Below are 27,625 nucleotides of genomic sequence, written 5' to 3'. Positions count from 1 at the left end.
CTGGTGAATACACAGTATTGGGGGCTCTCTGATGAATACACAGTATTGGGGGGATTCTGGTGTATACAAAGTATTGGGGGGTCTCTGATGATTCTGAATACACAGTATTGGGGGGTCTCAGGTGAATACACAGTATTGGGGGGGTGGGGGGTCTCTGATGATTCTGAATTCATAGTATTGGGGGGTCTCTGGTGAATACACAGTATTGGGGGCTCTCTGATGAATACACAGTATTGGGGGGTCTCTGGTGAATACACAGTATTGGGGGGTCTCTGAATACACAGTATTGGGGGTCTCTGATGAATACACAGTATTGGGGGGGTCTCTGAATACACAGTATTGGGGGGTCTGTACACGGTGGGGGTCCCAGTATATATTATAGGAGCTTGTGTGAGGGAATACATGCACGCGCACAAACGTCCCTCAGCCTTCAGCTGTGGGGTGGGAACGCACGCGCACGCACGTTTTTCTCCAAGCCGTTAGCGCGCACTGGGGGGGAGGGAGGGGGAGGAAGGAGGCGGCGCCTGTATCCAGGAGACGGTGACGTGCGGCGGTGACGCAGTCGTTAGGCGGTCAGTATATAAGTGGGAGGGAGGGCGCGCATCTCGTTCAGTCCCGTCGCCGGAGGTGCAGTGCGGTTCCTGTAGAGGAGGACTCGAAATAAACGGCAACATGGGATACGGGGTGAGACACCGGGGAACCGTGTGATATGGGGGGGTGAGGTGAAATATCAGAGGGGGTGTCATTGTGAGGAGGCGGGTAATAATGGAGGAGAGGGGGGGGATAATGGGGGTGTTATTAGGAGGGGGGGGGGGTAATCATAAATAATGTAGGTGCGGTGGAAGGGCAGAAGGGGTGTTGTTTTGGGGGGTAATAATTGGGTCAGGTGGGATGGGGGTGGTATTAGTTGGTGAATGGGGGTGGTATTGGTAAGGAAAGGTGCAGAATGGGGGGGGGGGGTGGTATTAGTAAGGGACTGGGGGGTATTAGTAAGGGAAGGTGGATCTCTTAGGATTGGGGGTATTAGGAAGGGGGGGGTATTAGTAAGGGAAGGTGGATCTCTTAGGATTGGGGGTATTAGGAAGGGGGGGGTATTAGTAAGGGAAGGTGGATCTCTTAGGATTGGGGGTATTAGGAAGGGGGGGGTATTAGTAAGGGAAGGTGGATCTCTTAGGATTGGGGGGTATTAGGAAGGGGGGGTATTAGTAAGGGAAGGTGGATCTCTTAGGATTGGGGGGGGGGGGTATTAGTAAGGGAAGGTGGATCTCCTAGGATTGGGGGGCGGTATGGGGTGAATGCAGCAGATTAAACGGTCAGTATGATTTGGGGGGGGGGGGGGGAGCTCAGGAAGTATTGTAAGGGGGGGAGTTTGAGATGATATGGGGGGGGGGGGGGTGGCTCAGGTATCGATGACAGTAGGCGGTACGATCAGTGAATAGGTGAGGTATGTGTGGAGGGGGGGGGGGGTACAGGCTGGTAGGTGAGGGGGGGGGCAGGTATGGGTTATATTTTGTGCTCCGTAGATACCGACGTTATGGGGGGGGGGGTATTTGCACTCAGTCAGTGACAGGTGGATCCCGGCTTAGATGTGGTTTGAGCATTGCAGTGTTGGATTGTTATGGACCAGGTGTGGCCTTGGTGGGGGTGGTCATGGGGTAGTACATGTTTAGTCTTGGCATCTGTGGTTGTTGTACTGTAGTACAGGGGGGTATTGTGGACTGGGTATGGTTTGGGTGGAGGTGGTTCATAGTACAGCGGGTATTGTGGACCGCGTATGGTTTGGGTGGAGGTGGTACAAGGGGTATTGTGGACCAGTTTTAGTCATGGTGGAGTTGGCCATCATGTAGTACAAGGGGCATCATGCACCGGGTATGGTATTGGTGGAGGTGGTCTTACTGTAGTACAGGGGGCATCATGGACTGGGTATGGTTTGGGTGGAGGTGGTTCGTAGTGTGGTACAGGGGGTATTGTGGACAGGTTTTAGTCTTGGTGGAATTGGCCATACTGTAGTACAGGGGGCATCATGGACTGGGTATGGTATTAGTGGAGGTGGTCTTACTGTAGTACAGGGGGCATCATGGACCGGGTATGGTATTGGTGGAATTGGCCATACTGTAGTACAGGGGGCATCATGGACTGGGTATGGTATTGGTGGAGATGGTTTGTAGTGTAGTACAGGGTGTTTTGTGGACCAGATATGGCCTGGGTGGAGGTGGTCTTGGGGTAGTTCAGAGCTATATTCTGGGTTTGGGTTGTCTTGGTGGAGGTGGCTTTGGGGGGGGGGGGGCGGTAGCTCAGGGGGTTATTCATTTTTTTTTTTTATAAATTCTTTATTTTTTATAATTTTCATATTCACATGATGATTTTCACATTTTTATATTATCTCAATGTACCATTCTAAATATAGTCCTCTTCTATACTGGACTGGGTTTGGGTTGTCTTGGTGGAGGTGGTCTTGGGGTATTTTTAGGGGGTTATTCTGGACTGGGTTTGGTTGTCTTGGGGCGGGGTAGCTCCAGGGGGGTTATTCTGGGTTTGGTTTTCTTGGCGGAGGTGGTCATGGGGTATTTCGGGGGGGGGGGTAGTCTGGACTTTGTTTGGTGGTTGTGGAGTATTCTGGACTGGGTTTGGTGGTCTTGGGGCGGGGTAGCTCCAGGGGGGTTATTCTGGGTTTGGTTTTCTTGGCCGAGGTGGTCATGGGGTATTTCAGGGGGGGGGGGGGGTTCTGGACTTTGGTGATTGTGGACTAAGTTTTTGGTCTTGGTGGGGGTCATAGTGTAATATTATACTGATGATGTTGGTAAGATATTTAGGTGTATCGGAGAATGGCTCTTATGGGGGGGGGGGGGGGGGATATATTTGGTGTGATGGGAAATGGACAAGTTATTGAGGTATATGATGTGTATGGGGGAGGGATATGATATTGGGGTGTATCTGGGAATGGATTTGATGTGGCTCTATCGGTAAGGGGTTTGGATATTTTGGGGTGTATGGAGGGTGGATAAGATATTGGGGTGTATGGAGGGTGGATAAGATATTGGGGTGTATGGCAGATGACGATGTGTATAGGGTTGGAGGGAGATAGATATGTTTGGGGGGGGGGGGGAATATGGAATTGGGGGATATGGAGGAAGGAAATGTTGAGGTGGGGAGGGATGGATATGTTGACCTCTATATGGGGGGGGGGGGGGGTATAAGATATTGGGGTGCATCGGGGGGGTGGTTGGCTATATTAAGGTGGGGTTTGGATATGGCATTGAGGTGTGTTTTGGGGGGTAATATGACTATGATGAGTGGATGTGACATGGCGTTGTGCCGGTAGCTATGATAGGTGAAGCATTTGGGGGTTTGGATATGACGTTGGTGTATTTTTGGGGGGCAGATATGACGGGGGGGGGGGGGGGGTTTATTTTGGGGGATGGGTTTGATGTAGAGTGGATGGAGCTGTGCCGGGCCGGTAGCGCTGCAATAGGTGACGCATTTATCGGTTTGGATATGGCGACGTGTATTTGGGGGGGGGGGGCTGGGAAGATGAGGGTTGATGTTGAGTGGATGCGGCGTTGAGCTTTGCCGGGCCGGTATCTGATAGAAGGATTTTTTTTCTTCTCCGGTGACTGTCTTTGGCTCGCCTCCATTTTGCTGCATTGGCTGGCGTCTGTTCTGTGGCATCCTGCGATTAATCTTCCTCCTCCATGTGCCTGCTGCATTATGGGTAACTGTTGGACGGACTCCATCACTGCAGTGGCGCTTCCCGGCAGGGATGGGTTAAATGTCGGCTTTGCCGGCAGCAGAGGACCTGCATTGCAGGGAGGACAATGCAGCACACTGGCCTTGGCCCCGGCGGTGGCTCTTCTGGCAGAGTCTGAGGAAGGGTGCGTGGCAGCCCGGCTTCCTCATACACAGGGTGGTACTGCCAGCTGTCTTGTTGGTGCCAGGGGGTCTGACACTTGTGCCCTCGAAGCCTGCCGGATACGCCGCCCTTTCACTTGTAAATTGGTGTCTGCCGCCCGGCTCCTTGTTGCCAGCTGTCTGCTGAACGGGCCCCTTCCGGAAATTCTTGGCGGTCCTCGTTCATCTCATTCATAGATCTTTTGTGCCTCTGAATGTGGGTCTTGTTCCCCGGCTGCAGTGCCGGTCTTTAGAGGGGGGGGGGGGTGTAGCCATGTGGTTGGCATCTCTGCGGGCGGTGTGCCAGGTTCCTGTTTCGTGGGGGGGGGGGGGTGTGAGAAAAGCTGAGTCTTCTTCTCACGGGATGTTCCTTGGGTTGTGGGCAGATTATCTGGTAATGTGAGCCGGGGACTGACCTGCCAGGTGATTGTTGTTTGTCAAGCTGACATATCCGGTTGTTACCGGCCTTTGTGTGGCCCTACGGTGCCCTGTGGCATCTAGTCTGCATGCAGTAGTTGCCATCCATGGAAGGGTTCATAGTCTTCCACCTCAGGGCCGGTCTGTAGAGATGGGGGAGGGAGGTGGTGGGGCTTGTAAGACAAGAGAATCCTGTTCCTGAACGGGTTAATGAGGCCGCTATGTTCCTCTCGTAGTGAAGCTCTATATTTAGACCTCGGAGGCTTCACACTTCTGCAAAAATCTTATTGGCGAGAGCTGTCTTAGATGGGATCCTGCGGGAATGCTGTTTTCAAGGCTGAGCTTTGTGACCTTGTAGTTCCACAGAAAGGTCACTCATGGCTGCCGGAGACGACAGAGCTGCCGAGGGTCTCCGAAGATGCCGAGCTCTGGTGGTGGGACGCGGTGCTATGCCTACAGCTGCCCACCTGAATTATTATTATTCCACCACCTGTCTGCAGTGACACCCCCCTGGATAATGCAGGGAACAGAAGTGGGACACCAGCCCCCCCCGATCAACCAATCAGAATCTGGTTGTGCCGGGCAGGTGACCCACTTTTCGCGCTCGCTTTCTTCCTGCCAGAAACGGGACCTGTTTTTATGACGATCATCCTGGGCCCCCTGTCCCATCATTTGTTATCTGAATTCCCAACGATGGGAACAGAGGAGTCTGTATTCAATCTTCCCTGGGATCTGCATTTGTGTCCGTTCCTCAAATATCCCTCATGCTGAGGTTCAACTGCCACCGCAAGAGTTTCCACTTCATTTGGCCGTCCATGCAGGTCCACTCTATGGTGTCTCCGTCTTCCTCTTCTTTGGCCTGTCATTACCTTCATAATGTTTGTGCCATCTCCACCGCTTCTCATTGTTGCCTCCACCACCCAAGATCCAACTGTTTTGTGCCACCTCTAAGGCCACCTCCTAGAATGTTTGTGGCATCTCCATTACTTCTGGTTGGTGCCTCCAACATCAACTAACTTCTCATTGTTGTCTCCACCACCCAAGACCCAATTGTACTCGTGTCTGAGGCCTGGCACTAAGGCTTTATAATGTTTGTGGCATCTCCATTACTTCTCGTTGGTGCCTCCAACATCAACTAAGAGCCAGCTGTAGCATCTTTGTGTCACCTCGAAGGCCCGCCAGTAGCTTCATATTTGTGCCATCTCTGTACTTCTCGTTTTTGTCTCCACCTTCTAAGGCTACTAACATTATGAAGTACTGCTGGACCTTAGGAGATTTAGACAAACTAAGTACAGACATGGCACAATTATAAAGCTACTGCCAGGCCTTGGTAGAGGTGGCACAAAACAGAGTACAGTTGGGTCTGGTAGGTGGTCGAGACACCCAATGAGAGGCAGTGGTGATGGCACAAAAAGAAGTTATGGATGGGCATTGATGGAGATGGCACAAAATTATGAACCCTATGCTGGAATCTCCATTACTTCTCATTGGTATCTCCACCTCTACTGATGCCCATCCATAGCTTCTTGTTTGTGCCATTGCTTCTCATTGGTGTCTCCGCCTCCTAGTAAGGCCCAACAGTGTCTTCATTATGCTTGTGCCATCTCCGTACTTCTCATTTTTGTCTCCACCTGTACGAAAGCCCATCATAGCTTCTTGTTTGTGCCATCACCACTCCCCTTGTCATTGGTATCTCCACCCTAAGGCCCGTAAGTACCTTTTGTGCATCTCTGTACTTCTCATTTGGGTCTTCGCCAAGCCAAAGGCTTTTAAAAGTCTACATGTGTAAATATATTTAAACATTCGTGAAGTGAATGAATAAAGGTGTAGTTTTGCTGCTGCTGTACACAAAGTGCTAACACTTGAACCAAACGAAAATAAAAATTTCAGCGTTCACAGAATAAATAACAAGCAACAACGTCATGTGAAATGTGCAATGTGCCGCCAAATGATAAAGTGCAATCATGCTCCGAACTTCTAGGTGCATCGCAAACACCCCCTCCGGTGTCCCCATAGGCTTGTTTGTGCCACTGCTTCTCATTGGAGTCTTCACTTCTACTAAAGCCCAGCAGTAGGTTCATATTGTTTGTGCCATCTCTATATTCTATGTGTTTCTACTTTTTTCTAAGACCCAGCCATAGCTTCTTGTTTGTGCCATCTCTGTACTGTTTGGTGTCTCTACTTCTAAGGCCCAGCAGTGTCTTCATTTGTGCCATTCGGTACAGGGAGGAATGGAGATGGCACAAACAGAAGCTTATGGCTGGGCCTAGGTAGAACAGCAGAGGTGGCCACAACCTATATTAACCTACTGCTGGGCTTTAGTAAAAGTGAAAGACCCGAATGAGAAGTCGGTGGCGATGGCACAAACGAGCATTTGGCTTGTGGAGAAACAAATGAGTACGGAGATGCACGCAAAGTTACTGTGGGCCTTAATGGAGGTGGAGATGCAATGACAAGCCCATGGCACAAACAAGCAGCTATGGATGGGCCTTCATACTTCTCATTGGTGTCTCCCACTGGTACTAAGGCCCAGCCATAGTTTCTGGTTTGTGTCATTTATTCTCCACTTCTAAGGTCCCAGCGGTACCCTTTTGTGCCCATGACAAAGCATTGGCAATGATGGCAAACAAGAATCTATGGCTGGGCTTTAGTACAGGTGGAGACACCAATGGGAAGTACGTAGGCCCAGCCATAGCTTCTTGTTTGTGCCATTGCTTGTCATTGGTATATCCACCTCATGCTAAAGCTCAGCAGTAGGTTCATATTGCTTGTGCGTGTTCATTCCTTCTTTTCGTTGATGTCCTCTGCCTCTATGAAGGTCAGCCATTGTTGATGATCTGTGCTACCTTCCTTTACTTCTCGTACAAGTCTCCACCTCTACAAATTTATGCCCTCTCCAGTACTTTACCTCCTCTCTGCTCTTGCTGCACTACTGCCTCTATATGCTTTTCCTTTACCACTTTTTTTTAATATCCGATACCGCCCACCATCGATGACCCTTCCTGTTCCCTCACCGTACCTGTTGTACATTGGCAGATTATTTTTCTACCTAGGATCAGCATGTCTTTATGATCCTCTTGGCCCTCAGGAATTGTCCATTCCCCCTCTTGGTGGAACATACTTTCCCTAAGGACGTTGTCATTCTTTACCTAGTGGGATACTTTCCATCAGGACGTTGTCCCATTCCCTTCCTTAGTGGGATACCTTTCCCTGGGACGTTGTCCATTCCCCTCCTTAGTGGGCATACTTTCCCTCGGGACGTTGTCCATTCCCCTCCTTAGTGGGCATACTTTCCCTCAGGACGTTGTCCATTCCCCTCCTTAGTGGGCATACTTTCCCTCGGGATGTTGTCCATTCCCCTCCTTAGTGGGCATACTTTCCCTCGGGACGTTGTCCATTCCCCTCCTTAGTGGGCATACTTTCCCTCAGGACGTTGTCCATTCCCCTCCTTAGTGGGCATACTTTGCCTCGGGACGTTGTCCATTCTTTTCCTTAGTGGGCATACTTTGCCTCGGGACGTTGTCTGTCCCCCTTTAGTGGGCTTGGTTGTTAAACAGAGGTGAACAAATTCCTCCAGTTGGCCAAGATTCCTAAAATATTACTCGCCCCCTTTTTAATGTATGTCCTTTCTGTTCCTAGCACACCACCAATGGGAGCTTCTAGTAGTCGCTGCTTTTCCCAATTCATCTTTTTGGATGGTTGGTTGTGACTGTTCTGGAGGATGACTTTGGGAATTATACGAGTAATTACGGGATAACTTATTTTTTTAAGGAATCCCCCAGGACAGTGGGTTCCCATGTGACTATTCTGAAAAGGAATTGTCAGGTAACTACTCGTACTTTTCAAAGTCATCCTCTGGGACGGTCACAAAATCCACCGTTCTGGAGGATTCCTCTAAAAGGCATGATCGGGTAATAACTCGTCCTGGAAGTCTTCTTCCAGGAGGGTCACATAACCCACCAACCTGGAGTATTCCTTAAGGAGTTATCGCATAATTGATCACACTTCCCAAGTCCTCCTCGCGGACAGTCTCATAACCCACTGTTCTGGAGGATTCCTTTAAAAAGGTGTGACCAGGTAACGCATACTTTATTGGACCTCCAATTGTGGTGTCCTGGTTTGCTTTTGTACCCTGGCTTGTGGTGCGGCCGCTTGGATACATTGGGTCAGCAGGTCACAGAGGGGGATGTGGACAGTTTGCAGTCCATGTTTTCTAAGTTCTTCCTTGGTTTATCGAGCCCCCAGACTCCTCGTAGAGTTATTGTCAGGCGAATGCTGATTGAGTCAGTAAAGAAGTGATCATTCTTGTGTCACGTCTATGACTTTAGCGCGGCTCCTCTGCCGTTTCTCTACATTTTCAGGAGAATTGTGTAGGCCGTGTTCTACAAAAAGACGAAATTAGGAGCTGGTTAGTCAGGCTACGAGTTGTGCAAACCCTTCCTGACTATGAGATCTGTTCCTCTGAGCTGTGGCCTCCATTCTCCGATCCTATCTAGGTCAAAGTCCAACAACTGCAAGATTTAGCAGAGCAGTTAATCCGCTGTACTTTTCCCAGTTGGCTGAGCTCCGAAGGGTTAATCCGGCAAGGTTCTGCTGCCTGAATGTGGGATATTGTGAAATGTTCCTGTAGGTAGGTGTGTGCTGTTCTCCTACAAGTCCGTTCCCAGGGTGTGTATTCCTGGCACTCTTCCCCATTGCCCTGGGGCTTCGAATTGTCCTGGCACCGTCGTTCCCCTCCCCCCCTTCCCCCCTCAATACAATTCACCTTTTTCCGATCTGGCCTCCGGCTAGGTCTGACCCAAGCGTCTGTGTTCTTTTTGTTTTGTCACTTTCACACTTTCTCCCTGCAGATTTTGTTGTGTTCCCGTCATCGTCCCCATTGTTTTCTGAGTTTTTGTCCTTTTCTGAACCTTGAAGTCTCAACTGTTTGTGCGGTCAGAGTTAGTCATAACTACAAATAATATGAGCCTTGGGGGGAGGGGTGGGGGCCTTCTTGTAGGACTTAACAAATTTGCTTTGACTCTAGGAGCTAGTTAAAAGTTGGGAGCCTCTTGGCGCCAGCCGTACGCGAATATATGGGTTCACGGCGGGTGGCCTTGGCGCAGAGCAGTCGCATATTTGCGCGCATCCGTGCAAATAAGGCCGCGCTCCCTGCGCAGTTGCCGGATGTTTGCGATTGGAGCTTTCCAATCAGGTTGCCATCATGGCAGTCACATGATCTTGCCCTGCCTCCCAGCATCCCAAACCCCTTAAAGGTGTAAAAAAAGGGTGTCTGGCTGTCGCCATTGGATAAGGCACCTCATCCTGAGAAAGTTCATTCAAAAGGGAGGAAGTGGGATTAAATCGATACAAATTAGTATACAAAAATAACAAACTTTATTACATATAATTTAAACAGTCTTACAAATTATTAGATGATATTAAAATAAAAGCCTATCGCAATAAATTCTTTGGCAGGTTAAGTCTTCCATACTAGTTTCGCCAAGACATTGGCTTCATCAGGGGAATAGGATGTGACCCAAGTGATTGTAGCTCTACAAAAAAAAATATTTTTAAGGAACAACATTAAGCAATTATCAAAATATGGTATGCATTTCTGAATGATTGGATGAAGGGTACCCTACTGTCCAGTCAACCTCCCCCATTCATAAATAATGGGCTTAGCCATGCCACCACCCCCAATAGTATTCACCCAAATGCCCCCAGTGGGGCAGGGTCGCTGCAAGAGGACGCCCTTAAAGGTCTGGGATGCGCTGGGTCCAAGGGGTTAAAATGTAAAAAAAAAACACCTGCCCGGCGCTCGAAACTGCATGTCCCGGGCATCAGGCGATAGGAATTGTACATCCCTGTAATAGTTAATGGGCTGACAAAAGCCCAGGTGCCAGGACGCATTTTTATCTAGTACCCCAGGATTTGTCAAACCCTGCCCTATTGAAACCCAATATGGTGCCCAGAGCTTGGACTGGCATTTGATTTGGCAGATCTGATCTTGAATACAGCTTTGGCTCTGTTGAGTCCTGGAATCTGGGGTTATCCCTGGTATACCGATTTTGTTGATCAGTAGACCTGGAACCTTTTTGTTGGTTGTCCTCCTTACGACTTCAGTGTGGTGAACATGTACCTACTCTTCTACTGACGTTGCGTCGTTTTGTGGAGTGTGATGGTGAAAATGTACCTGCTCTTCTACTGACGTTGCGTCGTTTTGTGGAGTGTGATGGTGAAAAGGTACCTACTCTTCTACTGGCGTTGCGTCGTTTTGTGGAGGTGTGATCGGCATTCTGAGATGTCTGAGTTCATTTGGCAAGACTATTGAACACGAAGCTCCCTGCATGGCAACTTTTGGTCTTCCGTCCCGTATAACCGTTTTGCAGATCTGTAGGTACATGTACATGGCCTAATCCTTGGGTTTCGTCATTCCAGGAGAAGACGCCACGACCTGACCTGGCATGCTTGAGCTCCCAGCTGGCACTCGCCCAGACAAAGTGCTTCTTCTTCTTGGCACTGGGAGGGGGGTGGTGTGGGCGTTCTTTTCCTGATCCCTGTACAACCTTGGACAAGGTCACAAGAAGACTCCGTTCCTCCGGGGCACTTGCAATCCTTTATGGAACTTTTTTACTAGCTTAAAGTTACAGCTCAGTAATTATGTCTTTAATAGCACATTGTCAGCGCTCGTCGGCGACTTACTTGGGATTAGGGTGTCGCAAACCTTTATATACAAGGCATGGCCCAGGCACGTGAAGAATCTGGTATTACAACTTTTATTTGTATTTTTTTTAAACCTGCATCGTAAGAGGTTGGTTGTTGACTTGTTGCTTGGCTATCACGCCGATCAGCGGCTTCAAAGTGGCCCTTACCATGAAATGCAAGGTCCACTTATTAGGTCTGGATCCCCCATATCTGATACAAGAAGTCCCCCAACTTCCGAACATTCAACTTCCGAACGGGACGCTCTGTGACAGATCTGCTGTTCTGTGCTGCTCGGCCATTTTCGACAGCGGCCCTGTTCGACGGAACATCGAAAAACGACGCATCTCCAGGTCTGCGCATGTGCGCCCATTCGACTAAACATCGGAAAATGACGTAATTGCCGGTTTGTGCATGCCGTTCTGACGCAAAACGTTTTCTACTTGAGAACCAACCTACAGTCCCTAGCCTGTACATAATTTGGGGACCCCCTGTAGTCGGAATAATGTACCTGTAAGGAAAAGCAATTAGTTTATACCTACCTTATGCCTACCTTACCCCTCCCCCACTCTGATGGCAACCATGTTTGGGTGAGATTCTTGGAAACGGTTGCTTTCCCCAAACAGGGCTGCTATTGGAACCATGGAGACCCCCCCCCCCCCCCCCTGTACAGCCTAACTGACGGAAACTGTAGCTTTCTGTAAAGAGGCCTCCTGTTCATTCACAAACTTAAGCATTTGTAAACACAAGTAGGGCCACGGGGGATCGGTTCCAGTAATGTGCCCACTCTTGCTGCTCTGCCCCCCCCCTTGTTGTAATTCTGGGAGCCTGGGCTCTGTTTGGGGGGAGGGGGTAGGTGCTACAACCCCCCTTATGAGCAGCCCCCGAACCCAAATCTTGCAAGAACAGTCCAATTTATAGTTTTTATTTTTTAACAGCCCTGTGGGGGTTGGTAAAATATCAAGGGGTCTAAACACACCCGATGTGTCACTTCTGAGACGGAAATTGAGGACAGATTCCTCCAAGCCTCGGTGAATGAACAGGAAGCACTCTGTATAAAGACTTCCTGTTTATTCACAAGCTAAAGCATTGTAAACACAAATAGGGCCACAGGGGGATCAATGTGCCCACTCGTGATTCTCTGGACCCCCCCCCCCTGCTGTATTAATGGGGCCTGGGTTCCATACAGAAGGGCAGGTGCTACACCCCCCCCCCATTATCAGCAGCCCTGATCCCAAATCTTGTAAGAAGACCAATTTTATAAATATGATGCCTTGTCACCATGGTTAGGTTCCAGTAATTGTGCCCACTTTGGCTGCTCTGGGATGGAGGACTTGAATGATCAGGAAGTGCTCTGTACAGAGGCTTCCTGTTCACAAACTGAATAGAACTGGGTGACATTCCAGTCCTAGAGGGTCTTTGAGAGATTTGGGCTCCTCATTGCCCTCCAGATCCCAATGACTTGCCCTTGCCTGGGTACCATGAGCGGAAGACGGGTCTTTTTATACTATTTTGAAGGAGGAGCCCAGAGTTACCAGGAGGACCTCGCACTTCGTGGCCCATAAATTTTTATCTTTTGTAATTTAAAATATTTGGAGTAAATGACCCAAATTGGCCAGACATTTTCAGGTTGTCCCCTCAACCAACCTATTTCTCTAATTTGGTGGCCTCGTTGAATCCAGAAGGGTCTGGAGAGTGGTGTCCTCCCTACGGGGCCCCCGGTTTTGCCCTCAGGTCTGGAGAGTGGTGTCCTCCCTACGGGGCCCCTGGTTTTGCCCACAGGTCTGGAGAGTGGTGTCCTCCTTACGAGGCCCCCGGTTTTGCCCACAGGTCTGGAGAGTGGTGTCCTCCCTACGGGGCCCCTGGTTTTGCCCACAGGTCTGGAGAGTGGTGTCCTCCCTATGAGACCCCCGGTTTTGCCCACAGGTCTGGAGAGTGGTGTCCTCCCTACGGGGCCCCAGGTTTTGCCCTCAGGTCTGGAGAGTGGTGTCCTCCTTACAGGGCCCCCGGTTTTGCCCACAGGTCTGGAGAGTGGTGTCCTCCCTACGGGGCCCCAGGTTTTGCCCTCAGGTCTGGAGAGTGGTGTCCTCCTTACAGGGCCCCCGGTTTTGCCCACAGGTCTGGAGAATGGTGTCCTCCCTATGAGACCCCCGGTTTTGCCCACAGGTCTGGAGAGTGGTGTCCTCCCTATGAGACCCCAGGTTTTGCCCACAGGTCTGGAGAGTGGTGTCCTCCCTATGAGACCCCCGGTTTTGCCCTCAGGGCGACACATGTACAGATGACTTGGATCTCCTTGTTGGCGGGTGACCAGGGCTGTGACCTGTAGTCATTGGGGATTAGATGGCGCTAGTCCCTTTATATAACGTTGGAGGAACACGTGTTCCGTACAGGAGATCCCTTTCTATACATAGCCCTGCTCAGGTCTTTATCTGCCTTAGCGAGGATTCAGGTCTAGGTTAGCCGCGGCGCCGTGCGCGGACATTAAAGGGTTAACTGGTAGGATGAGTTCTCCTCCTCCTGTGCCGACTGGTTAAGCTCTCCGGTGGCGGCATGGGAAGCCCAGTTCTGTCATGGAAACCGTCTCTCTGGTTTACGGAAACTGCTCCCCTCCCCCCCTCCTCCCTCCGTATTCTGTGACTGCAGCATTGTGCAAGTGTCTGGGGGAGGAGGCGGCTCCGTGTTAACCCCTTCTATGCTGAGCTGGTTGTCACGTGGGTGTCGGAGTCATGACCCCGCTGATGATTGAGGCACGCTTTCTGCTGAAGTCAGGACTACCTCGGCTCTATATACAGGAATCCTATGTGTCAATGTTGGGCGGCTCTGACTGACACCCCCCCCCCCCCCCCCCATTATACAGTGTAGAGACCAGCCTGTCAGTGAGGTGTCCGGGTTCTCCCGGCGGGTGTCCGGGTTCAAAACAAGACCTCACATTTTAGATCCTTACCAAATCTATAGAAGAGCGGCCTTAGTCCTTCATAGACTGGGGGGGGCAGAAATAAACCAGAATGGGGTGGGGCATATCCAACCAATACCCGCCCCCCGAAAACATGCGCAAAGGAAGTCCTATACTCAATCTCCAATTGTATCCTTTATTGTGGAAGTGATGTTTCAGAGGAATAGATGGTGGAAGTATTTGGACACCCCCCCCCCCTGTGTATGTGTTACACTGTCCTCCTCTCCTGTGTGGCCTTGTCTCTGCGCCCCTTCTCCCGTGGTGTCTCTGCACTCCCTCTCTTCTCCTGTCTCTGCCCCCCCCCCCCCCGGTGCTTTCTCTGCGCTCCCTCTTTTTTTTTTCTCCTGTCTCGGCCCCCCCTCCGGTACTTTCTCTGCGCTACCTCTTTTTCTCCTGTCTCTGCCCCCCTCTGCTTTCTCTGCGCTCCCTTTTTCTCCTGTCTCTGCCCCCCTCTGCTTTCTCTGCGCTCCCTCTTTTTCTCCTGTCTCTGCCCCCCCCCTTCCGGTACTTTCTCTGCGCTCCCTCTTTTTCTCCTGTCTCTGCCCCCCCCCGGTGCTTTCTCTGCGCTCCCTTTTTTCTCCTGTCTCTGCCCCCTGTCTTTCTCATCTCTCTGCCCCCCCTTCCTCCGGTGTTGTCTCTGCGCTTCTCTCTGCCCCCCCCCCCCCTCCTCCGGTGCTCTCTCCCCATGTCAGATAAGAATTGTACAGTGTATGGATGGAGAGGTGAGAAGAGATCTGGTGATGTGCGCAGTATTTGCATGGGGGGGGCGGGGTTTACATGTATGATGTCATTGTACATGCGATGACCTCTCCTATTGGTTGTAGTGAGGAGCTCCTCCTCTGCCAATCCATATGAAAATATATACATTCTGTATACAGGCAGCTGACTCCACCCACAACTGTCACTTCTGGGAGAAGGCCGTGTACTGTCCCCCCCCCCCCCCCCCCTGTCATTGTCACCACATCCTCTTCTCTCCTCCGTCATTTGTTCTCATCGCGTCACAGCGCCTGTTCTCTCCCCTCCCCCCCCCCCTCCATATTGCTGCACCTGCTGCCTGTCACCCCCGATCTCCTGTCACTTTAATTCCCTCCCCCGGCTCAGGTCTCTGGTTTGTGTTTTATCTATGGCACATTGTTCCCGGGCACGTGGCCCCCGCCAGGAAGAAGGGGGGGGGGGGGCGTCTGGTGTGTTAACCCCCTGGTGCCCGATATTAGATTGTGAGCCATTTAGAGGCAGCGCATTCCTGAGATGTGGGGGGGGGCTCTGGCAGGCGGGTTGCTATGGAAACTGCTGCGGATCTGGCAGGCGGCACTCGTCCCGGATAGTCTGGGCTGCTGGCACTGTCCCCGGGCCGGCTGTGTACATTCCTCCTGCTGACTTGTCACCTTGTTAATGCGCGGCGTGATCCGGGGTGACACATTCCTCCTCCCGGAGACCGTTCACTGCGGCAACGGCGTCCAACACCGCCATGAGCGCGCAACTTCCTGCCCTCCGCTCATTACACACCGCCGGCTCCTGGCAGCGCTCATACCAGCTACTGGTGGAGGGGGCAGCTGCCCTGTTATTGGGGCCGGCGTGTGTTATATGATGGGGGGGGGGGGGCTCCCCCCCACCACCCCCATTATTGGGGGCTGACATGTGTTATATGATGGGGGGCCACAGGGGCCGCTCCCCCCCACCACCCCATTATTGGGGGCAGACATGTGTTATATGATGGGGGGCTGATCCCCCCCCATTATTGGGGGCAGTTGTGTTTATATATGATGGGGGGGGGGGGGGGCCGCTGCCCCATCATGTGTTCTACATCAGATTTTATAAAGAATGACTTGGCGTGGGAACTGAATACTATACAATATATAAATGGTGGGGACCCCCACAGCATACCCCCCCCCCCATATTATAAAGACTTAAAGCAGAGCTCTGCCCTCCTGTTGTAGCAGCTCCCCTCGGCTTCCTCTGATTTTCCCGCACACTCAGAGCTTCCCACCATGTGCATTAGAAGCTGCAGCAAGTCAGAGCCCCGCCTCCTTTCCTGGCTGAAGGACGCCCACTATTATCTAGCTCAGGGGGTGGCCAACGGAGTCCCTCTAGAGGACTACACGTCCCAGGAGGCATTGCAAAACTGACAAGTTACACGCATGACTCAGAGGCATGATGGGACTTGTAGTTCTGTCACAGTTGCCCACCCCTGATTCTAGCTCTTCCACCCAATGCCCCGCCCCCTTCAATTCAGTGTATTTCGGTCTTTCATGTGGGCGTTGCCTAATACAGCCCACCCCACTGATTTTAAATATTTGCATTATCCAGCCCACTGCTGACTGGGGGGGCTGGCAGAGGGCCTCGGCAAGCAACGTACGCCCCGCCGGCTCCTCCCACCAGCCATGATCTGCCTGCGTTGCATAGAGATGCCCAGTGGGTACCCCAGGGAGTAATGTTGGCTTTAGATGAGGAGCAACTTTTTGATGATCTTCCTCACTGACCTCCAACTGCGTTTTTTCAGGGGTTTGATTTGATGATTATTATTATTGGCCTATCAGGTTGTGATTTGTGTTGGGTCCATAAGGGACGGGGAGTGGGGGGGGCGGGGTCATTGGTGGAGAAGCTTTGAAGTTGTGGTGCGTTCCTCCTTCCTGTCCTGTAACATGCTCCTGTTTTGATCTCTCCTCAGGCCGGACGCGATAAGTATGAGCCCGCCGCCACATCCGAACATGAGAGCAAGAAGCAGAAGAAGGCGAAACGGAAGGAGAAGGACATGGACGAGCTGAAGAAGGAAGTCTCCATGGTGGGTAACGCTCCAGGAGGAGCCGCTGGTCTGCCCTCATGCTGGGGACACCTGGGACCAGATATCACTGTAGACTTAGAGGGGACCCCCGGGGCATTGCTTAGAAAGGACCTCGGGGACATTACTTGCTTGAAGGGTTCCATCAATCAATGGGGGGGGGGGGGGGGTCCCCCTCTGCCTTTTCTTCCGCGGCATTGCTTGCTGGGGGCTTGGAGGGTTTCCCCAATCAATGCTTGGGTAGGGTTGGGGGATGACCCCTCAAGCCTACATCACTGCTGTAGGATTGGGGGGTCACTTTGCCTTTTCTTTGGGGGGGGGGGCTAGAGGGGTCCCTCAATGTCTTAGGGGGGGTGATTTCTGTAGGCTTGAAGGGGTCCCCCATACCACAAGGTGAAAGTGAAATCAGGTTTGCCCAATAGTCTACTGAGCAGTTGCTTGCCCACCCAGGATGCAATGCTGTTCCTTGGAGTGGGGGCTAATTTACTGTCAGATTGGGGGCGGGTTGGAGGCAGGGGGGGTGAGGTTTGGAGGGCAGGGCTTCGACATTTTTCAGGAAGGTGCATTCCATTGGGGGGGTTGTGTGGGTTTACTAGCAGCACCTCCGCCCACCCATGGAATACGAGTGTCGCTGAGTTTGTGAGAACAAAGCAAACCCAAAGTAGCACCTCCTTTCTCCAACATGTGGGCCCCTTCTTGGCAGTGAGCACCCCGGTTTTTATTGTGGGATTTTGGAACCCCATTTCTAATCTCGAGATTTTTAATTTTTTTTGTACCTGATGGTGAATTTTCTGACTCCTCTCCCTACAGGAAGACCACAAGCTGAGCATGGAGGAATTGAACCGCAAGTACGGCACGGATCTGACACGGGTATGTCCACCGGTCAAAGCATTGCACACCCTGTCACCACCCCCCTGGGATTGCTTGTCATGTATGTATGTGTTTTTTAGGGTCACACCACTGCCCGGGCAGCCGAGATCCTGGCAAGAGATGGTCCAAACGCCCTCACCCCTCCTCCTACCACTCCGGAATGGGTAAAGTTTTGCCGTCAGCTCTTTGGAGGCTTCTCTATGCTGCTGTGGATCGGGGCCATCCTCTGTTTCCTTGCGTACGGTATCCTGGCAGCCACTGAAGAGGAACCGCAGAACGATAATGTAAGTGCTGACATTGCTGTGCCCTCCATGGCGGCATTCTCAAAAAGGCGACCTGAAGAGTAACGTTCTGTCCTTGTTTTATGCTGCAGCTCTACCTCGGTGTTGTCTTGTCAGCTGTCGTCATCATCACTGGCTGTTTCTCCTACTACCAAGAAGCAAAGAGCTCCAGGATCATGGAGTCCTTCAAGAACATGGTGCCCCAGGTAGGTAGTGACTGATCTATCATGGTGTAGAGACTGGTATGTGAGCATGTTCCTTGGGTAACTGGTTGACCATTCTCTTTTGGGGGGGAGGGGGGTGTAACTGGTTGGACTTGGTCTTTGGTGGGGGTAAGTGGGTGGTTGGTCTTTGGTGGGGGTAAGTGGTTGGTTGGTCTTTGGTGGGGGTAAGTGGTTGGTTGGTCTTTGGTGGGGGTAAGTGGTTGGTTGGTCTTTGGTGGGGGTAAGTGGTTGGCCTTTGGTCATTCGGGGGGTGTAACTGGTTGGGTTATGACTGGCAATGGGTGTGTAACTGGTTTGCCTTGGTCTTTGAGGGGGTAACTGGTTGCCATTATGACACGGCTTTCCTCTATCACAGCAAGCCTTGGTGATCCGAAGCGGTGAGAAGTTGAGCATTAACGCAGAAGAAGTTGTCCTTGGAGATCTGGTGGAGGTGAAAGGTGGAGACCGGATCCCAGCGGATCTCAGGATCATCTCTGCTCACGGTTGTAAGGTTAGTAGAAAAAGGTCAGGCCTTGTAATGTCTCCATGTCTTTTGATTACTGGATTCTTCAACTCGTCTGCTCTTCACCATAGGTGGACAACTCTTCCCTTACCGGAGAGTCCGAGCCCCAAACCCGATCTCCCGACTTCACCAATGAAAACCCTCTTGAGACCCGTAACATCGCCTTCTTCTCCACCAATTGCGTGGAAGGTCAGTAGAAGCTGCTGGGCCCTCGGCTTGATAGAGTGTCCTGCTGACCCTGCCTCACTCCCCTCTCCTCTCCCCTGTCCAGGCACTGCCCGTGGTATCGTTGTCAACACCGGTGACCGCACTGTCATGGGACGTATCGCCACTCTTGCCTCCGGTCTGGAAGGTGGCCGCACCCCTATCGCCGTTGAAATCGAGCATTTCATCCATATCATCACCGGTGTAGCCGTCTTCCTGGGCGTCAGCTTCTTCATCCTGTCGCTCATCCTGCAGTACAGCTGGCTGGAGGCCGTTATCTTCCTCATCGGTATCATTGTAGCCAACGTGCCTGAAGGGCTGCTGGCCACCGTCACGGTAAGTTAGAGATGGGATGCAGTGACTGGCCTGATTTCTGGAACCCAGAACGATGGTGTAACCCTTGCCACCCCCCCCCTTCCTCTCCTAGGTGTGCCTTACACTCACCGCTAAGCGCATGGCCCGCAAAAACTGCCTGGTTAAGAACTTGGAGGCTGTGGAAACTCTGGGATCTACCTCCACCATCTGTTCAGACAAGACCGGAACCCTCACCCAGAACCGGATGACCGTGGCACACATGTGGTTCGACAACCAGATCCACGAGGCCGACACCACAGAGAATCAGAGCGGTGAGTTTATAGGGGGGGGGCTTCTTGTATTAGAACAATAAGAGAACCGGTCTAGTGGTGGGCAAGCACCATCAGGTCTTTGTCATTCATACGGAAATCCTTTATTTGCCGCAGGTGCCTCCTTCGACAAAAGCTCTCCAACCTGGACCGCACTGTCCCGTGTCGCTGGGCTGTGTAACAGAGCTGTGTTCCAGGCTGGTCAGGAGAACACTCCTATTCTGAAGGTGAGGAACTTGGGTCAGGAAAGTCTGGACTAAGTTGGATAAGTGCTGGTACCCCCACCCTCTGTCATTGGGTGTCTCTTCAGGGCGAATGGCTAGTGGTGTTTCTCTGGGGTCTCCAAACTTATCTAACAAAGGGCCAATCTACTGTCCTTCAGAATTTAGGAGGGCTGGATTGTGGCCAGTGGGGGTAGGAAATGTCCTGAGCCCAGCATCGGTGAGAATAAATATGGCCTCAGGGCTGGTGGTCAGCAGGAGGGGTCGTGACCTCTTATTGGTATTCGTGGAAGAAATGGTGCCCCGTTGCTGGTGTCGGTGGGAGGAATAGTACCTGATAAAGGATAGCAAAGGGCCACATCCTGGCCCTTGGGCCACAGTTTGGAGACCCCTGCTTTTGATAAAACAGGACTTGGAAGAAAAAGTAGGTGTTAACCAGTTTAAGACCGAGCCTCCAGCCATGGGGGGGGGGTTTAAAGGAGGGGCTTTCAGCCATTGGGGGGGGGGGGGGGGGGGGGTTGGAGGAGGAGCTTCCAGCCATTGGGGGGGGGTTTGGAGGGAGGGAGCTTCCAGCCACGGTTCATATGTGGTCCGGTACAGTGGAGTGTATCTGTACGGTGATGCATGTGCCTGGGAAGACTTCCTTTATAGTCCAGCGTAGATGCAGACCAGTGGGGGAGGGGGTGGAATTTTACTTGGGCGCGGTCGCGTGTGAATGCACTTTAACACCCGCTGGTCTTCTGTTTTGCGGCAGCCATAGCCAGACCATGTTTTGTAGTGACCAGTCGGGTTCTGAATGGGAAGGTTGTACATGTTTAGAGCCTCCATCAGTGAGACTTGTTTTCGTGTAGCGCACTGTCTGACCTCCTGCGGGCGCGTAGACTGTGACGTTTCAGTAGCTGACTTATGATTGGTCTTGCAGAGAGACGTGGCCGGTGACGCCTCGGAATCGGCTCTGCTGAAATGCATCGAGCTGTGCTGCGGCTCCGTGAGGGACATGAGAGAAAAGAACACCAAAGTGGCCGAAATCCCCTTCAACTCCACCAATAAGTATCAGGTAAGTGGAGCCGCCCGGCCCTCCCCCCGGAGGGAGTCGCTTGTATGTGTCGGTGTGCTGCTGGGTGGCCTCTGTGAGCTTGCTGTAAGGCGGCCATGTGCTGCCGGGGAGGGGGGGAGGGTTACGAGGTGTCTGACTGCGTCTGTCAAGTCGGCTTAAAATAAACCTGTTATCTTAAGTGGAGAGCCGGATCTGTGTCAGTGCCTCACGCATGCTCCTCCGCCAGTACTGAGTGCAGACTTTTCTTCTCCTCCCCCTGTACTGGTCCTGAGGGTGCAGCATCTAGTCCCGGGCCGGTGTGGGAGCGATGGGCCGCTAATGGTAAATCGCTGCCATTTCCCCCCCCCCCCCCCCCAGCCGGCGGATTAGGTGATGCATGGCGCCCCTCCTTGATGTGATGAAATTGGGTGACCCCCGGTGGTCTGGCCCCTGGTCTGTTGGCAGGGTGAGGTGGAGCGGCGGTGCGGTGAAGCTTTACATTTCTCTGCGGGGCGGCCTAATCTCGTTAGTCAGCTTTCCCCTTCACTTTCCACACTAAGCTCCTTGCTCTGGATTTAGTGCCCTGAGCTTGGACATTCCTCAAGGCTTATCCCGTCCAGTAAAAGCCAGCGATTTGTGACTCTGTACACCGTGTGGTGCTGACAAGTCTGACCATGGCAGGCCCTAGATCTTCCATCCTTGCAATGATTGAACCTCAGGCCTAGATCTTCCATCCTTGCAATGATTGAGCCTCAGGCCTAGATCTTCCATCCTTGCAATGGGTGAGCCTCGGCCCTAGACCTTCCATCCTTGCAATGATTGAACCTCAGGCCTAGATCTTCCTTCCTTGCAATGGGTGAGCCTCAGGCCCTAGCTCTTCCATCCTTGCAATGATTGAGCCTCGGCCCTAGATCTTCCATCCTTACAATGATTGAACCTCAGGCCCTAGATCTTCCATCCTTGCAATGGGTGAGCCTCAGGCCCTAGACCTTCCATCCTTGCAATGGGTGAGCCTCGACCCTAGACCTTCCATCCTTGCAATGATTGAGCCTCGGCCCTAGATCTTCCATCCTTGCAATGATTGAGCCTCGGCCCTAGCTCTTCCATCCTTGCAATGATTGAACCTCAGGTCTAGATCTTCCATCCTTGCAATGATTGAGCCTCGGCCCTAGACCTTCCATCCTCGCAATGGGTGGTGAGCCCGGAGAGTTGATGTCACGACCCTCAAATTGTGAATATTAAATGGTGAGCGTACCAACCGGTAAGCTTATAATGGAGCGAGAAAACAAGTGGGGTTTACTACCGCTTTAAAAAAAAGTGGGGACCCCTTGTACCATGGACAGTGCAACAGGGGTGCCAACAAGCTGACTCAATGGGGACTCGGTATTGGAGGGTAGGTAGTACAGGTACAACTGTTTGGCATCCCTGTGTATCCATAGATTGTGCCGTTATGTAATGCTGCCTTGGTTCCAGATCATGAACCTTCCCAATAACCCCCCCCCCCCCCACTTCTCCTCTCTCCTCAGCTGTCTGTACACAAGAATGCCAATCCTAGCGAATCTCGTTACTTGCTGGTCATGAAGGGCGCCCCTGAGAGGATCCTGGACCGATGCACCACCATTTTGCAGCAGGGCAAAGAGCAGCCTCTGGATGAGGAACTGAAAGACTCCTTCCAAAACGCGTACCTGGAGCTGGGCGGCCTGGGTGAAAGAGTGCTCGGTGAGGGGGACTCCGGGGGATGGGATGCCGTCTGGGGGGGGGGGGGGTGTAACGCTGGAGCAATAGTCTGACTGTCCGTCTATCTTCTGTTTGCAGGCTTCTGTCACTTGGCTTTGTCTGATGAACAGTTCCCTGAGGGATTCCAGTTTGATTCGGAAGAGGTGAACTTCCCCACAGAGAACCTGTGCTTTGTTGGTCTGATCTCCATGATTGATCCCCCTCGTGCCGCTGTGCCCGACGCTGTGGGCAAATGCCGAAGTGCTGGCATCAAGGTGAGAAGCCAAAACCCATGGAGTCTTCCAACCTGTCGCTGAGAAGTGAAAAAAAGATTGAGGTCAACTACGAAGGTTTAATCACTTAAGCCACGGACCATTTGGCTGCCCAATGACCGGGCCACTTTTTGCGATTCGGCTCTGCTTCGCTTTAACTGACAAGTGCGTGGTCGTGCCTCAACTTTTTTTTTTTTCTCCCACAAATAGAGCTTTCTTTTGGTGGTATTTGATCACCTCCTGCGGTTTTATTTTTTGCGCTATAAACAAAACAACAATTTTGAAACCCCAATTTATTTTTATTTTTGCTATAATATCCCCAAAAATGTAAAGTGGGGGGGGGGGGGGGGATTCCTTAGTTTAGGTCGATACGTATTCTTATTGGTTAAAAAAAATTGCAATAAGCGTTTAGCGCAAACCAAAGTTATAGGGGATCGATTTATGGCTTTAATTTTTACTAGTAATGGTGGCGATCGCGTTTTTTTTTTTTTTCCGTGATTGCGATATTATTGGAGACACTTTGGCGCTATTTTGGGACCATTCATATTTGCACAGCGATCCGTGTTATAAAAATGCACTTATTACTGTGTAAATGACACTGGAAGGGGATAACTAGAAGGGGACACTGAAGGGGTTAAGTGTGTCCTAGGGAGTGATTCTAACTGTAGGGTGGGGGAGGGGTGGGCTGTGTGTCACATGACACTGATCACTACTCCTGATCGCATGGAGCTGTGATCAGTGTCCTGTCGCTAGGCAGAATGGGGAAATGCTTGTTTACATAGACATCTCCCTGTTCTTCGTCTGTGACACGATCACGGATATCCCTGCGGACATCGGTGTCCAAAGGACCCCGGGATCACACTTGTGGAGCTTGCGGCGGGGGTGCGCGCCCACAATGCCGCGTCTTAAAGGTGACGTGCAGGTACATTAATCTGCCCAGCCGTGACGTTCTGCTGATGTATATCGGTGTGAGCCGGTCGGCAAGCGGTTCATACAGAAAGTGAGGTGTGCGGGTTCCATCAGCTAGAAGTCTCATGAAAGGTCTAAGATGGAAGATCGCTTTATTTTGGCCAACAAATGTTATCGCTTCTTCTCTTCTGCAGGTTATCATGGTCACCGGAGACCACCCTATCACAGCAAAGGCCATAGCCAAGGGTGTGGGCATCATCTCTGAGGGTAACGAGACTGTGGAGGACATCGCTGCCAGGCTTAACATTCCAGTCAACCAAGTGAACCCAAGGTAGGTTGTAGGCAAAGCACCCCCCCAAGGTAGGTTATAGACGAAGCCCCCCCCAAGGTAGGTTGTAGGTGACGCCCCCAAGATATGTTCACAGGTCATCTGGGTGAAGATGTATGGCAGGAAGCGAGGTCGCCCAACTTCCCCCAAACCAGAGGGCTGGAAATGACTTTAAAACACAATTCTGGCCAAAATGATGGCGCCAGAGCGGGCTGTGGTTAGAAACTGTTGGGTTGTTTTTGTGGTGACCCCCAAACTTCTATTAGGGTAGGTTGTTGGACTCCTTTCTGGTTTCCTAAAATTCTTTGCTTGTTCGTTCTCTTCCCCAGAGATGCCAAGGCTTGTGTGATCCATGGCTCCGATCTGAAGGACATGGCTCCCGAGCAAATCGATGACATTCTGCGACACCACACTGAGATCGTCTTCGCCAGAACCTCCCCCCAGCAGAAGCTGATCATCGTGGAAGGATGCCAGAGACAGGTGAGACCCGAGTTCCCTTTTCTTGACCATGAAATGTATACGGCTCCATGGGGCAGCTCCTGACCTGGTGGTCTCCCTTTTTTGCAGGGCGCCATTGTAGCTGTGACTGGTGACGGTGTCAATGACTCTCCCGCCTTGAAGAAAGCCGACATTGGTATTGCTATGGGTATCTCCGGCTCTGATGTCTCTAAGCAGGCAGCTGACATGATTCTGCTGGATGACAACTTTGCCTCCATTGTGACCGGTGTGGAAGAAGGTGAGTCTCCATTCTGAGGGGGGGGGTCTCATAGAACGAGATCTGCTTGGACTTTGCATGACGGTGGCTTTTTCTCTCTCTCGTAGGACGTCTGATCTTTGATAACCTGAAGAAATCCATTGCCTACACCCTGACCAGTAACATTCCAGAGATCACACCCTTCCTCATCTTCATCATCGCCAACATCCCTCTGCCCCTGGGTACCGTCACAATCCTGTGTATCGATCTGGGTACAGACATGGTGAGTGCTGCGTGGGCCAATAACTGGGGGCGGGGGGTCTCAGGAGAGCGGAAGGGGAGGAGGTTCTTGGAGTCGGACGTTTATCTCGAAGACACCATGAATCTCCTGATTTGGTCCTCTTTCACTCGGGACCCTTTAACTTGTGGGGGCGAGGAATTTGGAATGCTGTGAATATCTCCTAACTGGTCTTCTCTCTCAGGTCCCAGCTATCTCCCTGGCTTATGAACAAGCAGAAAGTGACATCATGAAGAGACAGCCCAGGAACCCCAAGACAGACAAGCTGGTGAATGAGCGGCTCATCAGTATGGCATATGGACAGATTGGTGAGTGTATGGTATATGGGGGGGGCTACACTAGTGACATGAGGCTTTACAGGGAGCTTATAAGGAGGGTGTAGAGGGTGTTGTAGGAAGAACCTTCTAGAAGATTATATGGGGGGGGGGGGGACGATGAGCATATAGTGTAGAGGGGAGTTGCAAATGGATAAAGTGGGCTTTTCTGAGGGTGTGTAGGACATTGCATTAGGGAGGGAAGGGTTGATAACTGATGCTTCTGTATGCTGTAGTATTGCTGCCTTCAATTTGGTCATGGGGATGTCCTGTAGATACCCTCCAGGCTGGTGTCCATGTTTAGGTACAATCCTGTAGAGCCTCCTAGGCTGGAGCTCATTGGGGGTCCGTCCTGTAGAGCCTCCTAGGCTGGAGCTCATTGGGGATCCTTCCCGTAGAGCCTCCTAGGCTGGAGCTCATTGGGGGTCCGTCCTGTAGAGCCTCCTAGGCTGGAGATCATTGGGGGTCCGTCCTGTAGAGCCTCCTAGGCTGGAGCTCATTGGGGGTCCGTCCTGTAGAGCCTCCCAGGCTGGAGCTCATTGGGGGTCCGTCCTGTAGAGCCTCCCAGGCTGGAGCTCATTGGGGGTCCGTCCTGTAGAGCCTCCCAGGCTGGAGCTCATTGGGGGTCCGTCCTGTAGAGCCTCCTAGGCTGGAGCTCATTGGGGATCCTTCCTGTAGAGCCTCTTAGGCTGGAGCTCATTGGGGGTCCGTCCTGTAGAGCCTCTTAGGCTGGAGCTCATTGGGGGTCCGTCCTGTAGAGCCTCCCAGGCTGGAGCTCATTGGGGATCCGTCCTGTAGAGCCTCCCAGGCTGGAGCTCATTGGGGGTCCGTCCTGTAGAGCCTCCTAGGCTGGAGCTCATTGGGGATCCGTCCTGTAGAGCCTCCTAGGCTGGAGCTCATTGGGGGTCCGTCCTGTAGAGCCTCCTAGGCTGAAGTTCCTGCTGGGTGCAGCATACGTTGTGCCCTTTTCTTTCCAGTCATTGCTCTGTAACAATCACTAACCCACCTGCACATCTATTTTTCAGGTATGATCCAAGCTCTGGGTGGGTTCTTCACCTACTTTGTCATCTTGGCGGAGAACGGCTTCCTGCCCTCAACGCTGTTGGGCATCCGTGTGAACTGGGACGACCGCTGGGTCAACGATGTAGAAGACAGCTATGGACAGCAGTGGGTGAGTCTTCGCTGGTTTATGGTGCTGCAGACAGAGCGTCATGTATAGAGTGTTGGGGGTGGGGGGATGAGTGCTGTAAATTGGCAATGTCAGACTTACCCGTATCCTCCGCCTTCCCACAGACCTATGAGCAGAGGAAGATTGTGGAGTTCACCTGTCACACGTCATTCTTCGTCAGTATTGTGGTTGTCCAGTGGGCTGATTTGATCATCTGTAAGACCAGAAGGAACTCCGTCTTCCAGCAGGGCATGAAGTGAGTAAATCCTGGAGATTGGGGGGGGGGGAGAACTGTGCCTAGTCATTGCCTTGTTCACTCACCCGTGTAATAATCCCCCCTCTTATCTCCACAGGAACAAGATCCTGATCTTTGGACTCTTTGAGGAGACCGCACTGGCCGCCTTCCTGTCCTATTGTCCCGGTATGGACGTGGCTCTCCGCATGTACCCACTAAAGTAAGTCTTCCTCAGGGAAAGAGGGGTTCTTCTATCTGTAGCTTTCCCAGGAATGGTTATCTGAAAGGGTCTGTAGCCTTCCTCAGGGGGGTGGTGCCTGTAGCCTTCCTCAGGGGGGTGGTGCCTGTAGCCTTCCTCAGGGGGGTGGTGCCTGTAGCCTATCTGCCCAGGGTAGTTTTGTATATCGCAGACTATTTAAACCTCTGCATTTGTTTTTGTTTTTAGACCAACCTGGTGGTTCTGTGCCTTCCCATACTCCCTGATCATCTTTATCTATGATGAAATCCGTAAACTGATAATCAGGCGCAGCCCTGGTGGTGAGTATCGTTCCTGTGTGTGTGTGTGTGCCCCCTCCTCCCATGTGTGTCCGTCCCCTCCCGTGTGCGTGTGCCCTCCTATGTACTGGCTCGGCACCCTCTGACCTCACTCTTTCTCTCTTCTTGCAGGCTGGGTGGAAAAGGAATCTTATTATTAAACCTACAGGTTTTTGTCCCATCATTTCACAACGTCATCCTCACTCCCCGCCCCCCCCCCGCCCCCCCCCGTCTGCCTGCACCCCCCCCCCCCCCCACTCGTTCCTGCGTGCACCTGTTCGGCTCGGCCTGTTCCCGTTTTTGGAAGACATGCATCGAGGGGCGCAGCTTGGTCTGTGTGCGTCCGTACAGAGTTCTCATTGTGCCTTCTCTGGTTTAGTTTTTGTAAGGGAGCACGACGTCTGAGAGATGTTTTATAAATATATTATAAATATATATCTGCATTTTTACAAATAAAGTTGGGGTTTGAAGAGGT

General features: G+C 51.9%; 1 protein-coding gene across 1 annotated transcript; it reads left to right on the top strand.

The window, feature by feature from the left end:
- Positions 1-577: 577 nt before the first annotated feature.
- ATP1A1 (ATPase Na+/K+ transporting subunit alpha 1) lies at positions 578-27,625 on the top strand. Its single transcript, XM_040334157.1, has 23 exons — positions 578-684; positions 16,611-16,724; positions 17,532-17,591; positions 17,672-17,875; positions 17,965-18,078; positions 18,452-18,586; positions 18,670-18,787; positions 18,870-19,138; positions 19,230-19,428; positions 19,543-19,652; positions 20,569-20,703; positions 22,209-22,401; positions 22,498-22,673; positions 23,774-23,910; positions 24,237-24,387; positions 24,475-24,643; positions 24,730-24,884; positions 25,084-25,207; positions 26,239-26,384; positions 26,507-26,637; positions 26,735-26,836; positions 27,062-27,153; positions 27,283-27,625. The coding sequence occupies exons 1-23, from the start codon at positions 673-675 to the stop codon at positions 27,309-27,311; spliced, it is 3,075 nt and encodes a 1,024-aa protein (XP_040190091.1). The 5' UTR covers positions 578-672; the 3' UTR covers positions 27,312-27,625.

This window comes from Rana temporaria (assembly GCF_905171775.1).
Source record: "Rana temporaria chromosome 2 unlocalized genomic scaffold, aRanTem1.1 chr2k, whole genome shotgun sequence".
NCBI lineage: Eukaryota > Metazoa > Chordata > Amphibia > Anura > Ranidae > Rana > Rana temporaria.
Note: the sequence above shows the minus strand (reverse complement) of the source record. Positions and strands in the feature narration are given on the sequence as shown.

Coding starts and splice junctions, on each gene's coding strand:
- ATP1A1 (XM_040334157.1), top strand. Junction 24,388..24,474: donor TGGAAGGATGCCAGAGACAG/GTGAGACCCGAG, acceptor CCTTTTTTGCAG/GGCGCCATTGTAGCTGTGAC. Junction 25,208..26,238: donor TATGGCATATGGACAGATTG/GTGAGTGTATGG, acceptor TCTATTTTTCAG/GTATGATCCAAGCTCTGGGT.